The sequence below is a fragment of the Ranitomeya variabilis genome, chromosome 1 (assembly GCF_051348905.1).
Source record: "Ranitomeya variabilis isolate aRanVar5 chromosome 1, aRanVar5.hap1, whole genome shotgun sequence".
In the NCBI taxonomy this organism is placed as follows: Eukaryota; Metazoa; Chordata; class Amphibia; order Anura; family Dendrobatidae; genus Ranitomeya; species Ranitomeya variabilis.
This window is the reverse complement of record NC_135232.1, coordinates 315263657-315281243: the sequence shown is the minus strand read 5'-3', so window position 1 is coordinate 315281243 and position 17587 is coordinate 315263657. Positions and strand designations below refer to the sequence as shown.

At 45.3% G+C, this 17587-nt stretch overlaps 1 protein-coding gene across 1 annotated transcript in view; it reads left to right on the top strand.

Moving 5' to 3' along the window:
- Positions 1 to 1382: 1382 nt before the first annotated feature.
- INPP5J (inositol polyphosphate-5-phosphatase J) overlaps positions 1383 to 17587 on the top strand; it is a 104056-nt gene continuing 87851 nt past the window's right edge. The window contains exon 1 of the mRNA XM_077297339.1: positions 1383 to 1525. Within this exon, the coding sequence (XP_077153454.1) occupies positions 1427 to 1525 (99 nt within the window). The 5' untranslated portion in view covers positions 1383 to 1426. The remainder of the gene's footprint in view (positions 1526 to 17587) is intronic.

Sequence of the window (17587 nt, the reverse complement as noted above, 5' to 3'; positions counted from 1 at the left end):
AGGCTAGGGTCACATTGCGTTATGTGACCGCGTTTAACGGACTACGTTACACCGCGGCATAACGTCCGTTAACACCGCCATTGCCTGTAATGGCGAACGCATCGCTAGCGCCCGCCCACATTGGGCGTGCGCTAGGCGATGTGCCGTCATTTGAGTGACAGCCTGCGAAAGCTCCTTGCAGCGTTCGCGGTCCATTCCTCACTAGCGCAGATCGGGGAGCTATGTGCTAAACGGACTGCCCTAGCGCAATGTGACCCTAGCCTTACACCCCAAGCAGCTTTTATTTCAAAATTAAATATTTTTAATTCAGACCATTTTGTTCTTGTGTTTAATTGAAATGATGAAGATATAAATGAAAAAGTGGGTCTGCCATGTTAAAAGAATCGTTGTTCTCAAGGTACCCATACTGTTAGGAGTTGTGATGGAGCACAAAGTCGCTCTCTGTCACTTACCCCAGCAGGCTGCGGGTATCATTAGAAATATTGGTCTTGTAGTAAATCTTGCTTTCCTCCATCCAGGGTAATAGTGATATATCAGATCTGGTGCTTGGGGATGGCATGGGCCTGTGCGATTTCAAATGCCAGGGCTGAATTTCAGCCCCAGTCCGTTCCTGGATAGCACTCGGACCAATGTTGTACTATGTGGCAGATCTGTGGATATTTTTCTACCACATCGATCTGTGGAAAGAATTGCAGCATGCTGTGAGTGGCTGCGGATTTCAGATCTATGGTTGTGTGTGAAACCGCGGACTGCACTCAGATATCATCCGAGTGCAGTCTGACATCCACGGCCACAGACAATGGAGAAGATGGGGGAATTAGGTTCTCCATCGTCTCCACACCTGCGCTCTTCTTACATGCGGGAGAATCGGATCACAATAAGATGACGCTTGGTAAGACTGTGACCTGGGGTGCTGATAGTTCACAGGATAAGGGGCACCAACTACCTGCGCTGCACACTGACAGCCCACCCACAGTGCAGATGGCCATGTGACCAGTGAAAGTGCCAGCTGTTGTGCCACCACACCTGCCAGGCAGTCACCAGGACAGTATAGGGGTAGTGGGAGAGCCAGGGCACTGAATGCAGCAGCTCCTGCCGGTTTCTCTTCCTGTACTGCCAGGCTCCACCCCTGCTGCTGCTGGCTGGTGGGCATTTACCGGGCAAGGTAACTCCAGCCGCTCCTGGCAGACCCCCGCACCCCTGAGGGGGCACCGTGCCTCTATAGGATGAGTGACTCATGAATAGCTGTGACTATAGAGGACATTGTTATCAGGGACACGTTATTACACCGGGTGGCGCCTCCGGCCATGACAACAACCCGCCTGTCCCTTTAACGTGCTCCTGCAGGTTGGTGCCCTGACGTCACCTGCAGCTGAGGGGCTGCCGGGCTGAGGAGGAGGAGGAGGACAGCATCTGCTGAGCAGCTATGGCAGAGCGCGGGGACCGCGGGAGGACGCACGGGGACCGCGGGAGGACGCACGGGGACCGCGGGAGGACGCACGGGGCGCAGGATGCGGGCTCACAGGTAACCAGGACCGGGATGTGAGGGCGCGGGACCGCTGCAGCCTTCTGCCGTGACCACTCGCGGGAGCCGACAGACGGGGATGGCGGGCTCCATGCATGCACTGACCTTGTGCCGGCGCTGCGACCCCAGTGCACTGCCAGAATTAACCCTTACTGCTGCTGTGACCCCTCTGTTCTCTAGCATCACAATGTCACCCCCTCCCTTGTTTAGTGTGCCAGTGTCGTGCCAGTCAGAAAAATGCACAGAAAGCTCGTGGTGTATTTTTAGCCCCATTACTATCTGTAGAGGACAATGTGACTCAGATAAGGGGAGTAGTAATACACTGCTCTTATGTATATGTCCTCTGATAGGGAGAGTAATACACTGCTCTTATGTATATGTCCTCTGATAGGGGGAGTAGTACACTGCTCTTATGTATATGTCCTCTGATAGGGAGAGTAGTACATTGCTCTTATGTATATGTCCTCTGATAGGGGGAGTAGTACATTGCTCTTATGTATATGTCCTCTGATAGGGGGAGTAGTACACCGCTCTTATGTATATACCCTCTGATAGGGGGAGTAGTACATTGCTCTTATGTATATGTCCTCTGATAGGGGGAGTAGTACACTGCTCTTATGTATATGTCCTCTGATAGGGAGAGTAGTACACTGCTCTTATGTATATGTCCTCTGATAGGGGGAGTAGTACACTGCTCTTATGTATATGTCCTCTGATAGGGAGAGTAGTACACTGCTCTTATGTATATGTCCTCTGATAGGGAGAGTAGTACACTGCTCTTATGTATATGTCCTCTGATAGGGAGAGTAGTACACTGCTCTTATGTATATGTCCTCTGATAGGGAGAGTAGTACACTGCTCTTATGTATATGTCCTCTGATAGGGGGAGTAGTACACTGCTCTTATGTATATGTCCTCTGATAGGGAGAGTAGTACACTGCTCTTATGTATATGTCCTCTGATAGGGAGAGTAGTACACTGCTCTTATGTATATGTCCTCTGATAGGGAGAGTAGTACACTGCTCTTATGTATATGTCCTCTGATAGGGAGAGTAGTACACTGCTCTTATGTACAGTATATGCCCTCTGATAGGGGGAGTAGTACACTGCTCTTATGTATATGTCCTCTGATAGGGGGAGTAGTACACTGCTCTTATGTATATGTCCTCTGATAGGGGGAGTAGTACACTGCTCTTATGTATATGTCCTCTGATAGGGAGAGTAGTACATTGCTCTTATGTATATGTCCTCTGATAGGGGGAGTAGTACATTGCTCTTATGTATATGTCCTCTGATAGGGGGAGTAGTACACCGCTCTTATGTATATACCCTCTGATAGGGGGAGTAGTACATTGCTCTTATGTATATGTCCTCTGATAGGGGGAGTAGTACACTGCTCTTATGTATATGTCCTCTGATAGGGAGAGTAGTACACTGCTCTTATGTATATGTCCTCTGATAGGGGGAGTAGTACACTGCTCTTATGTATATGTCCTCTGATAGGGAGAGTAGTACACTGCTCTTATGTATATGTCCTCTGATAGGGAGAGTAGTACACTGCTCTTATGTATATGTCCTCTGATAGGGAGAGTAGTACACTGCTCTTATGTATATGTCCTCTGATAGGGAGAGTAGTACACTGCTCTTATGTATATGTCCTCTGATAGGGGGAGTAGTACACTGCTCTTATGTATATGTCCTCTGATAGGGAGAGTAGTACACTGCTCTTATGTATATGTCCTCTGATAGGGAGAGTAGTACACTGCTCTTATGTATATGTCCTCTGATAGGGAGAGTAGTACACTGCTCTTATGTATATGTCCTCTGATAGGGAGAGTAGTACACTGCTCTTATGTACAGTATATGCCCTCTGATAGGGGGAGTAGTACACTGCTCTTATGTATATTCCCTCTGATAGGGGGAGTAGTACACTGCTCTTATGTATATGTCCTCTGATAGGGGGAGTAGTACACTGCTCTTATGTACAGTATATGCCCTCTGATAGGGGGAGTAGTACACTGCTCTTATGTATATTCCCTCTGATAGGGGGAGTAGTACACTGCTCTTATGTATATGTCCTCTGATAGGGGGAGTAGTACACTGCTCTTATGTACAGTATATGCCCTCTGATAGGGGGAGTAGTACACTGCTCTTATGTATATGCCCTCTGATAGGGGGAGTAGTACACTGCTCTTATGTATATGTCCTCTGATAGGGGGAGTAGTACACTGCTCTTATGTATATGCCCTCTGATAGGGGGAGTAGTACACTGCTCTTATGTATATGCCCTCTGATAGGGAGAGTAGTACACTGCTCTTATGTATATTCCCTCTGATAGGGGGAGTAGTACATTGCTCTTATGTATATGTCCTCTGATAGGGAGAGTAGTACATTGCTCTTATGTATATGTCCTCTGATAGGGGGAGTAGTACACTGCTCTTATGTATATGTCCTCTGATAGGGAGAGTAGTACACTGCTCTTATGTATATTCCCTCTGATAGGGGGAGTAGTACACTGCTCTTATGTACAGTATATGCCCTCTGATAGGGGGAGTAGTACACTGCTCTTATGTATATGTCCTCTGATAGGGGGAGTAGTACACTGCTCTTATGTATATTCCCTCTGATAGGAAGAGTAGTACACTGCTCTTATGTATATGTCCTCTGATAGGGGGAGTAGTACACTGCTCTTATGTATATGCCCTCTGATAGGGGGAGTAGTACACTGCTCTTATGTATATGTCCTCTGATAGGGGGAGTAGTACACTGCTCTTATGTATATGTCCTCTGATAGGGGGAGTAGTACACTGCTCTTATGTATATGTCCTCTGATAGGGAGAGTAGTACACTGCTCTTATGTATATTCCCTCTGATAGGGGGAGTAGTACATTGCTCTTATGTATATGTCCTCTGATAGGGAGAGTAGTACACTGCTCTTATGTATATGTCCTCTGATAGGGGGAGTAGTACACTGCTCTTATGTATATGTCCTCTGATAGGGGGAGTAGTACATTGCTCTTATGTATATGTCCTCTGATAGGGGGAGTAGTACACTGCTCTTATGTATATGTCCTCTGATAGGGAGAGTAGTACACTGCTCTTATGTATATTCCCTCTGATAGGGGGAGTAGTACACTGCTCTTATGTACAGTATATGCCCTCTGATAGGGGGAGTAGTACACTGCTCTTATGTATATTCCCTCTGATAGGGGGAGTAGTACACTGCTCTTATGTATATGTCCTCTGATAGGGGGAGTAGTACACTGCTCTTATGTACAGTATATGCCCTCTGATAGGGGGAGTAGTACACTGCTCTTATGTATATGTCCTCTGATAGGGGGAGTAGTACACTGCTCTTATGTATATGCCCTCTGATAGGGGGAGTAGTACACTGCTCTTATGTATATGTCCTCTGATAGGGGGAGTAGTACACTGCTCTTATGTATATGTCCTCTGATAGGGGGAGTAGTACATTGCTCTTATGTATATGTCCTCTGATAGGGGGAGTAGTACACTGCTCTTATGTATATGTCCTCTGATAGGGAGAGTAGTACACTGCTCTTATGTATATTCCCTCTGATAGGGAGAGTAGTACACTGCTCTTATGTACAGTATATGCCCTCTGATAGGGGGAGTAGTACACTGCTCTTATGTATATTCCCTCTGATAGGGGGAGTAGTACACTGCTCTTATGTATATGTCCTCTGATAGGGGGAGTAGTACACTGCTCTTATGTACAGTATATGCCCTCTGATAGGGGGAGTAGTACACTGCTCTTATGTATATTCCCTCTGATAGGGGGAGTAGTACACTGCTCTTATGTATATGTCCTCTGATAGGGGGAGTAGTACACTGCTCTTATGTACAGTATATGCCCTCTGATAGGGGGAGTAGTACACTGCTCTTATGTATATGTCCTCTGATAGGGGGAGTAGTACACTGCTCTTATGTATATGTCCTCTGATAGGGGGAGTAGTACATTGCTCTTATGTATATGTCCTCTGATAGGGAGAGTAGTACACTGCTCTTATGTATATGTCCTCTGATAGGGAGAGTAGTACACTGCTCTTATGTATATGTCCTCTGATAGGGGGAGTAGTACACTGCTCTTATGTATATGTCCTCTGATAGGGAGAGTAGTACACTGCTCTTATGTATATTCCCTCTGATAGGGGGAGTAGTACATTGCTCTTATGTATATGCCCTCTGATAGGGAGAGTAGTACACTGCTCTTATGTATATTCCCTCTGATAGGGGGAGTAGTACATTGCTCTTATGTATATGTCCTCTGATAGGGAGAGTAGTACATTGCTCTTATGTATATGTCCTCTGATAGGGGGAGTAGTACACTGCTCTTATGTATATGTCCTCTGATAGGGAGAGTAGTACACTGCTCTTATGTATATTCCCTCTGATAGGGGAAGTAGTACACTGCTCTTATGTACAGTATATGCCCTCTGATAGGGGGAGTAGTACACTGCTCTTATGTATATGTCCTCTGATAGGGGGAGTAGTACACTGCTCTTATGTATATTCCCTCTGATAGGGGGAGTAGTACACTGCTCTTATGTATATGTCCTCTGATAGGGGGAGTAGTACACTGCTCTTATGTATATGCCCTCTGATAGGGGGAGTAGTACACTGCTCTTATGTATATGTCCTCTGATAGGGGGAGTAGTACACTGCTCTTATGTATATGTCCTCTGATAGGGGGAGTAGTACACTGCTCTTATGTATATGTCCTCTGATAGGGAGAGTAGTACACTGCTCTTATGTATATTCCCTCTGATAGGGGGAGTAGTACATTGCTCTTATGTATATGTCCTCTGATAGGGAGAGTAGTACACTGCTCTTATGTATATGTCCTCTGATAGGGGGAGTAGTACACTGCTCTTATGTATATGTCCTCTGATAGGGGGAGTAGTACATTGCTCTTATGTATATGTCCTCTGATAGGGGGAGTAGTACACTGCTCTTATGTATATGTCCTCTGATAGGGAGAGTAGTACACTGCTCTTATGTATATTCCCTCTGATAGGGGGAGTAGTACACTGCTCTTATGTACAGTATATGCCCTCTGATAGGGGGAGTAGTACACTGCTCTTATGTATATTCCCTCTGATAGGGGGAGTAGTACACTGCTCTTATGTATATGTCCTCTGATAGGGGGAGTAGTACACTGCTCTTATCTACAGTATATGCCCTCTGATAGGGGGAGTAGTACACTGCTCTTATGTATATGTCCTCTGATAGGGGGAGTAGTACACTGCTCTTATGTATATGCCCTCTGATAGGGGGAGTAGTACACTGCTCTTATGTATATGTCCTCTGATAGGGGGAGTAGTACACTGCTCTTATGTATATGCCCTCTGATAGGGGGAGTAGTACACTGCTCTTATGTATATGCCCTCTGATAGGGAGAGTAGTACACTGCTCTTATGTATATTCCCTCTGATAGGGGGAGTAGTACATTGCTCTTATGTATATGTCCTCTGATAGGGAGAGTAGTACATTGCTCTTATGTATATGTCCTCTGATAGGGGGAGTAGTACACTGCTCTTATGTATATGTCCTCTGATAGGGGGAGTAGTACACTGCTCTTATGTATATTCCCTCTGATAGGGGGAGTAGTACACTGCTCTTATGTACAGTATATGCCCTCTGATAGGGGGAGTAGTACACTGCTCTTATGTATATGTCCTCTGATAGGGGGAGTAGTACACTGCTCTTATGTACAGTATATGCCCTCTGATAGGGGGAGTAGTACACTGCTCTTATGTATATGTCCTCTGATAGGGGGAGTAGTACACTGCTCTTATGTATATTCCCTCTGATAGGGGGAGTAGTACACTGCTCTTATGTACAGTATATGCCCTCTGATAGGGGGAGTAGTACACTGCTCTTATGTATATGTCCTCTGATAGGGGGAGTAGTACACTGCTCTTATGTATATTCCCTCTGATAGGGGGAGTAGTACACTGCTCTTATGTATATGCCCTCTGATAGGGGGAGTAGTACACTGCTCTTATGTATATGTCCTCTGATAGGGGGAGTAGTACACTGCTCTTATGTATATGTCCTCTGATAGGGGGAGTAGTACACTGCTCTTATGTATATGTCCTCTGATAGGGAGAGTAGTACACTGCTCTTATGTATATTCCCTCTGATAGGGGGAGTAGTACATTGCTCTTATGTATATGTCCTCTGATAGGGAGAGTAGTACATTGCTCTTATGTATATGTCCTCTGATAGGGGGAGTAGTACACTGCTCTTATGTATATGTCCTCTGATAGGGGGAGTAGTACATTGCTCTTATGTATATGTCCTCTGATAGGGGGAGTAGTACACTGCTCTTATGTATATGTCCTCTGATAGGGAGAGTAGTACACTGCTCTTATGTATATGTCCTCTGATAGGGGGAGTAGTACACTGCTCTTATGTACAGTATATGCCCTCTGATAGGGGGAGTAGTACACTGCTCTTATGTATATGTCCTCTGATAGGGGGAGTAGTACACTGCTCTTATGTACAGTATATGCCCTCTGATAGGGGGAGTAGTACACTGCTCTTATGTATATGTCCTCTGATAGGGGGAGTAGTACACTGCTCTTATGTATATGCCCTCTGATAGGGGGAGTAGTACACTGCTCTTATGTATATGTCCTCTGATAGGGGGAGTAGTACACTGCTCTTATGTATATTTCCTCTGATAGGGAGAGTAGTACACTGCTCTTATGTATGTTCCCTCTGATAGGGGGAGTAGTACACTGCTCTTATGTACAGTATATGCCCTCTGATAGGGGGAGTAGTACACTGCTCTTATGTATATGTCCTCTGATAGGGGGAGTAGTACACTGCTCTTATGTATATTCCCTCTGATAGGGGGAGTAGTACACTGCTCTTATGTATATGTCCTCTGATAGGGGGAGTAGTACACAGCTCTTATGTACAGTATATGCCCTCTGATAGGGGGAGTAGTACACTGCTCTTATGTATATGTCCTCTGATAGGGGGAGTAGTACACTGCTCTTATGTATATGCCCTCTGATAGGGGGAGTAGTACACTGCTCTTATATATATGTCCTCTGATAGGGGGAGTAGTACACTGCTCTTATGTATATGTCCTCTGATAGGGGGAGTAGTACATTGCTCTTATGTATATGTCCTCTGATAGGGAGAGTAGTACACTGCTCTTATGTATATGTCCTCTGATAGGGAGAGTAGTACACTGCTCTTATGTATATGTCCTCTGATAGGGGGAGTAGTACACTGCTCTTATGTACAGTATATGCCCTCTGATAGGGGGAGTAGTACACTGCTCTTATGTATATGTCCTCTGATAGGGGGAGTAGTACACTGCTCTTATGTATATGCCCTCTGATAGGGGGAGTAGTACATTGCTCTTATGTATATGTCCTCTGATAGGGAGAGTAGTACATTGCTCTTATGTATATGTCCTCTGATAGGGGGAGTAGTACACTGCTCTTATGTATATGTCCTCTGATAGGGGGGAGTAGTACATTGCTCTTATGTATATGTCCTCTGATAGGGAGAGTAGTACACTGCTCTTATGTATATGTCCTCTGATAGGGAGAGTAGTACACTGCTCTTATGTATATTCCCTCTGATAGGGGGAGTAGTACACTGCTCTTATGTACAGTATATGCCCTCTGATAGGGGGAGTAGTACACTGCTCTTATGTATATGTCCTCTGATAGGGGGAGTAGTACACTGCTCTTATGTATATGCCCTCTGATAGGGGGAGTAGTACACTGCTCTTATGTATATGCCCTCTGATAGGGGGAGTAGTACACTGCTCTTATGTATATGTCCTCTGATAGGGGGGAGTAGTACATTGCTCTTATGTATATGTCCTCTGATAGGGAGAGTAGTACACTGCTCTTATGTATATGTCCTCTGATAGGGAGAGTAGTACACTGCTCTTATGTATATTCCCTCTGATAGGGGGAGTAGTACACTGCTCTTATGTACAGTATATGCCCTCTGATAGGGGGAGTAGTACACTGCTCTTATGTATATGCCCTCTGATAGGGGGAGTAGTACACTGCTCTTATGTATATGTCCTCTGATAGGGGGAGTAGTACACTGCTCTTATGTACAGTATATGCCCTCTGATAGGGGGAGTAGTACACTGCTCTTATGTATATGTCCTCTGATAGGGGGAGTAGTACACTGCTCTTATGTATATGTCCTCTGATAGGGGGAGTAGTACACTGCTCTTATGTACAGTATATGCCCTCTGATAGGGGGAGTAGTACACTGCTCTTATGTATATGTCCTCTGATAGGGGGAGTAGTACACTGCTCTTATGTATATGCCCTCTGATAGGGGGAGTAGTACACTGCTCTTATGTATATGTCCTCTGATAGGGGGAGTAGTACACTGCTCTTATGTATATGTCCTCTGATAGGGGGAGTAGTACATTGCTCTTATGTATATGTCCTCTGATAGGGAGAGTAGTACACTGCTCTTATGTATATGTCCTCTGATAGGGGGAGTAGTACACTGCTCTTATGTACAGTATATGCCCTCTGATAGGGGGAGTAGTACACTGCTCTTATGTATATGTCCTCTGATAGGGGGAGTAGTACACTGCTCTTATGTATATGTCCTCTGATAGGGAGAGTAGTACATTGCTCTTATGTATATGTCCTCTGATAGGGGGAGTAGTACACTGCTCTTATGTATATGTCCTCTGATAGGGGGAGTAGTACATTGCTCTTATGTATATGTCCTCTGATAGGGAGAGTAGTACACTGCTCTTATGTATATGTCCTCTGATAGGGAGAGTAGTACACTGCTCTTATGTATATTCCCTCTGATAGGGGGAGTAGTACACTGCTCTTATGTACAGTATATGCCCTCTGATAGGGGGAGTAGTACACTGCTCTTATGTATATGTCCTCTGATAGGGGGAGTAGTACACTGCTCTTATGTATATTCCCTCTGATAGGGGGAGTAGTACACTGCTCTTATGTATATGTCCTCTGATAGGGGGAGTAGTACACTGCTCTTATGTACAGTATATGCCCTCTGATAGGGGGAGTAGTACACTGCTCTTATGTATATGTCCTCTGATAGGGGGAGTAGTACACTGCTCTTATGTATATGCCCTCTGATAGGGGGAGTAGTACACTGCTCTTATGTATATGCCCTCTGATAGGGAGAGTAGTACACTGCTCTTATGTATATTCCCTCTGATAGGGGGAGTAGTACATTGCTCTTATGTATATGTCCTCTGATAGGGAGAGTAGTACATTGCTCTTATGTATATGTCCTCTGATAGGGGGAGTAGTACACTGCTCTTATGTATATGTCCTCTGATAGGGGGAGTAGTACATTGCTCTTATGTATATGTCCTCTGATAGGGGGAGTAGTACACTGCTCTTATGTATATGTCCTCTGATAGGGAGAGTAGTACACTGCTCTTATGTATATTCCCTCTGATAGGGGGAGTAGTACACTGCTCTTATGTACAGTATATGCCCTCTGATAGGGGGAGTAGTACACTGCTCTTATGTATATGTCCTCTGATAGGGGGAGTAGTACACTGCTCTTATGTATATTCCCTCTGATAGGGGGAGTAGTACACTGCTCTTATGTATATGTCCTCTGATAGGGGGAGTAGTACACTGCTCTTATGTATATGCCCTCTGATAGGGGGAGTAGTACACTGCTCTTATGTATATGTCCTCTGATAGGGGGAGTAGTACACTGCTCTTATGTATATGTCCTCTGATAGGGGGAGTAGTACACTGCTCTTATGTATATGTCCTCTGATAGGGAGAGTAGTACACTGCTCTTATGTATATTCCCTCTGATAGGGGGAGTAGTACATTGCTCTTATGTATATGTCCTCTGATAGGGAGAGTAGTACATTGCTCTTATGTATATGTCCTCTGATAGGGGGAGTAGTACACTGCTCTTATGTATATGTCCTCTGATAGGGGGAGTAGTACATTGCTCTTATGTATATGTCCTCTGATAGGGGGAGTAGTACACTGCTCTTATGTATATGTCCTCTGATAGGGAGAGTAGTACACTGCTCTTATGTATATTCCCTCTGATAGGGGGAGTAGTACACTGCTCTTATGTACAGTATATGCCCTCTGATAGGGGGAGTAGTACACTGCTCTTATGTATATGTCCTCTGATAGGGGGAGTAGTACACTGCTCTTATGTACAGTATATGCCCTCTGATAGGGGGAGTAGTACACTGCTCTTATGTATATGTCCTCTGATAGGGGGAGTAGTACACTGCTCTTATGTATATGCCCTCTGATAGGGGGAGTAGTACACTGCTCTTATGTATATGTCCTCTGATAGGGGGAGTAGTACACTGCTCTTATGTATATGTCCTCTGATAGGGAGAGTAGTACACTGCTCTTATGTATATTCCCTCTGATAGGGGGAGTAGTACACTGCTCTTATGTACAGTATATGCCCTCTGATAGGGGGAGTAGTACACTGCTCTTATGTATATGTCCTCTGATAGGGGGAGTAGTACACTGCTCTTATGTATATTCCCTCTGATAGGGGGAGTAGTACACTGCTCTTATGTATATGTCCTCTGATAGGGGGAGTAGTACACTGCTCTTATGTACAGTATATGCCCTCTGATAGGGGGAGTAGTACACTGCTCTTATGTATATGTCCTCTGATAGGGGGAGTAGTACACTGCTCTTATGTATATGCCCTCTGATAGGGGGAGTAGTACACTGCTCTTATGTATATGTCCTCTGATAGGGGGAGTAGTACACTGCTCTTATGTATATGTCCTCTGATAGGGGGAGTAGTACATTGCTCTTATGTATATGTCCTCTGATAGGGAGAGTAGTACACTGCTCTTATGTATATGTCCTCTGATAGGGAGAGTAGTACACTGCTCTTATGTATATGTCCTCTGATAGGGGAGTAGTACACTGCTCTTATGTACAGTATATGCCCTCTGATAGGGGGAGTAGTACACTGCTCTTATGTATATGTCCTCTGATAGGGGGAGTAGTACACTGCTCTTATGTATATGCCCTCTGATAGGGGGAGTAGTACATTGCTCTTATGTATATGTCCTCTGATAGGGAGAGTAGTACATTGCTCTTATGTATATGTCCTCTGATAGGGGGAGTAGTACACTGCTCTTATGTATATGTCCTCTGATAGGGGGAGTAGTACATTGCTCTTATGTATATGTCCTCTGATAGGGAGAGTAGTACACTGCTCTTATGTATATGTCCTCTGATAGGGAGAGTAGTACACTGCTCTTATGTATATTCCCTCTGATAGGGGGAGTAGTACACTGCTCTTATGTACAGTATATGCCCTCTGATAGGGGGAGTAGTACACTGCTCTTATGTATATGTCCTCTGATAGGGGGAGTAGTACACTGCTCTTATGTATATGCCCTCTGATAGGGGGAGTAGTACACTGCTCTTATGTATATGTCCTCTGATAGGGGGAGTAGTACACTGCTCTTATGTACAGTATATGCCCTCTGATAGGGGGAGTAGTACACTGCTCTTATGTATATGTCCTCTGATAGGGGGAGTAGTACACTGCTCTTATGTATATGTCCTCTGATAGGGGGAGTAGTACACTGCTCTTATGTACAGTATATGCCCTCTGATAGGGGGAGTAGTACACTGCTCTTATGTATATGTCCTCTGATAGGGGGAGTAGTACACTGCTCTTATGTATATGCCCTCTGATAGGGGGAGTAGTACACTGCTCTTATGTATATGTCCTCTGATAGGGGGAGTAGTACACTGCTCTTATGTATATGTCCTCTGATAGGGGGAGTAGTACACTGCTCTTATGTATATGTCCTCTGATAGGGAGAGTAGTACACTGCTCTTATGTATATTCCCTCTGATAGGGGGAGTAGTACACTGCTCTTATGTACAGTATATGCCCTCTGATAGGGGGAGTAGTACACTGCTCTTATGTATATGTCCTCTGATAGGGGGAGTAGTACACTGCTCTTATGTATATTCCCTCTGATAGGGGGAGTAGTACACTGCTCTTATGTACAGTATATGCCCTCTGATAGGGGGAGTAGTACACTGCTCTTATGTATATGTCCTCTGATAGGGGAGTAGTACACTGCTCTTATGTATATGCCCTCTGATAGGGGGAGTAGTACACTGCTCTTATGTATATGTCCTCTGATAGGGGGAGTAGTACACTGCTCTTATGTATATGTCCTCTGATAGGGGGAGTAGTACATTGCTCTTATGTATATGTCCTCTGATAGGGAGAGTAGTACACTGCTCTTATGTATATGACCTCTGATAGGGAGAGTAGTACACTGCTCTTATGTATATGTCCTCTGATAGGGGGAGTAGTACACTGCTCTTATGTACAGTATATGCCCTCTGATAGGGGGAGTAGTACACTGCTCTTATGTATATGTCCTCTGATAGGGGGAGTAGTACACTGCTCTTATGTATATGCCCTCTGATAGGGAGAGTAGTACACTGCTCTTATGTACAGTATATGCCCTCTGATAGGGGGAGTAGTACACTGCTCTTATGTATATGTCCTCTGATAGGGGGAGTAGTACACTGCTCTTATGTATATTCCCTCTGATAGGGGGAGTAGTACACTGCTCTTATGTATATGTCCTCTGATAGGGAGAGTAGTACACTGCTCTTATGTATATGTCCTCTGATAGGGAGAGTATTACACTGCTCTTATGTATATGTCCTCTGATAGGGGGAGTATTACACTGCTCTTATGTATATGCCCTCTGATAGGGGGAGTAGTTCACTGCTCTTATGTATATGTCCTCTGATAGGGGGAGTAGTACACTGCTCTTATGTATATGTCCTCTGATAGGGAGAGTAGTACACTGCACTTATGTATATTCCCTCTGATAGGGGAGTAGTACACTGCTCTTATGTATATTCCCTCTGATAGGGAGAGTAGTACACTGCTCTTATGTATATTCCCTCTGATAGGGGGAGTAGTACACTGCTCTTATGTATATTCCCTCTGATAGGGAGAGTAGTACACTGCTCTTATGTATATGTCCTCTGATAGGGAGAGTAGTACACTGCACTTATGTATATGCCCTCTGATAGGGGGAGTAGTACACTGCTCTTATGTATATGTCCTCTGATAGGGAGAGTAGTACACTGCACTTATGTATATTCCCTCTGATAGGGGGAGTAGTACACTGCTCTTATGTATATTCCCTCTGATAGGGGGAGTAGTACACTGCTCTTATGTACAGTATATGCCCTCTGATAGGGGGAGTAGTACACTGCTCTTATGTATATGCCCTTTTGATAGGGGGAGTAGTACACTGCTCTTATGTATATGCCCTCTGATAGGGAGAGTAGTACACTGCTCTTATGTATATGCCCTCTGATAGGGGGAGTAGTACATTGCTCTTATGTATATGCCCTCTGATAGGGAGAGTAGTACACTGCTCTTATGTATATGTCCTCTGATAGGGAGAGTAGTACACTGCACTTATGTATATTCCCTCTGATAGGGGGAGTAGTACACTGCTCTTATGTATATGTCCTCTGATAGGGGGAGTAGTACACTGCTCTTATGTATATGTCCTCTGATAGGGGGAGTAGTACACTGCACTTATGTATATGCCCTCTGATAGGGGGAGTAGTACACTGCTCTTATGTATATGCCCTCTGATAGGGGGAGTAGTACACTGCTCTTATGTATATGCCCTCTGATAGGGGGAGTAATACACTGCTCTTATGTATATGCCCTCTGATAGGGAGAGTAGTACACTGCTCTTATGTATATGTCCTCTGATAGGGAGAGTAGTTCACTGCTCTTATGTATATGTCCTCTGATAGGGGAGTAGTACACTGCTCTTATGTATATGTCCTCTGATAGGGAGAGTAGTACACTGCTCTTATGTATATGTCCTCTGATAGGGAGAGTAGTACACTGCTCTTATGTATATGTACTCTGATAGGGAGAGTAGTACACTGCTCTTATGTATATGTCCTCTGATAGGGGAGTAGTACACTGCTCTTATGTATATGCCGTCTGATAGGGAGAGTAGTACACTGCTCTTATGTATATGCCCTCTGATAGGGGGAGTAGTACACTGTTCTTATGTATATGCCCTCTGATAGGGAGAGTAGTACCCTGCTCTTATGTATATGCCCTCTGATAGGGGGAGTAGTACACTGCTCTTATGTATATGTCCTCTGATAGGGGGAGTAGTACACTGCTCTTATGTATATGTCCTCTGATAGGGGGAGTAGTACACTGCTCTTATGTATATGTCCTCTGATAAGAGGAGTAGTACACTGCTCTTATGTATATTATTATTATTATTATTATTATTTATTTATATAGCACCATTAATTCCATGGTGCTGTACATGAGAAAGGGGTTACAAACAGAGTTACAGATATCATTTACAGTAAACACGTTTACAGTGACAGACTGGTACAGAGGGGAGAGAGGACCCTGTCCTTGTGGACTTACATTCTATGGGATAGTGGGGAAGAGACAGAAGGTCAGAGGTGCTGCAGCTCTGGCGGTGGTGAGGCGGCTGCTCTGGTGATGGCGAGGCGGCAGAATGGTTTTTGCAGGCTGTAGGCTTTCTTGAAGAGATGGGTTTTCAGGTTCCGTCTGAAGGATCCGAGGGTGGTGGATAGTCAGACGTGTTGAGGCATGGAATTCCAGAGGATGGGGGATATTCGGGAGAAATCTTGGAGGCAGTTGTGTGAGGAACGAATAAGTGTGGAGGAGAGTAGGAGGTCTTGGGAGGATCGGAGATTACGTGAGGGAAGATATTGGGAGATTAGTTCAGAGATATAGGGAGGGGACAGGTTGTGGATGGCTTTGTAGATCAGTGTTAGTAGTTTGAACTGGATTGGTTGGGGAATTGGGAGCCAGTGGAGAAATTTGCAGAGGGGAGAAGCAGGGGAGTAGCAAGGAGAGAGGTGGATTAGCCGGGCAGCAGAGTTGAGGACAGACTGGAGTGGTGCAAGAGAGTTAGCGGGGAGGCCACAGAGGAGGGTGTTGCAGTAGTCGAGGCGGGAGATGATGAGGGCATGCACAAGAGTTTTGGTAGATTGTGGGCTGAGGAAGGGACGGATTCTGGCAATATTTTTGAGTTGGAGGCGACAGGAGGTGGCAAGAGTTTGGACGTGCGGTTTGAAGGACAGGGCAGAGTCCAGAGTTACCCCGAGGCAGCGGATTTCAGGTGCGGGAGAGAGCGTGATGCCGTTCACCATAATAGATAGGTCAGGTAGGGGGGATACGTGAGACGTGGGAAAGATGATGAGTTCGGTTTTGTCTACATTGAGTTTTAGGAAGCGAGAGGTGAAGAAGGAGGATATGGCTGACAGACACTTCAGGTTTTGGACAGCAGAGAGGTGACATCTGGGCCAGAGAGGTAGATCTGAGTGTCGTCCGCATACAGGTGGTACTGGAAGCCATGGGACTTTATGAGTTGTCCTAGGCCAAGGGTATAGATGGAAAAAAGTAGGGGCCCTAGGATAGAGCCTTGAGGGACTCCAACAGAGAGAGGGCGGGATGAGGAGGTGGTGTGGGAGTGGGAAACACTAAATGTGCGGTCGGAAAGGTATGAGGCAATCCAGGACAGGGCAAGGTCCTTGATGCCAAGGGAAGAAAGAATCTGTAGCAGTAGGCAGTGATCGACTGTGTCGAAAGAAGAGGACAGGTCAAGAAGGAGGAGGATGGAGAACTGTCTGTTAGCTTTGGCTGTGACTAAGTCATTAGTAATTTTGGTCAGAGCAGTTTCGGTAGAGTGGTGGGGGCGGAAGCCAGATTGGAGGTTGTCAAGGAGAGACTTAGATGAGAGGTGGGAGGAAATTTGAGCATGGACATGCTGCTCAAGGAGTTTTGAAGCAAACGGGAGCAGTGATATGGGGCGGTAGCTGGGCATAGCAGTTGGGTCAAGGTTAGTTTTTTTTGAGGATGGGTGTGATGGTGGCATGTTTGAAGGCAGAGGGGAAGGTACCAGAAGATAGCGATAGGTTGAAGAGATGGGTTAGGGCTGGAATGAGCATGTTAGTGAGGTTGGGGAGCAGG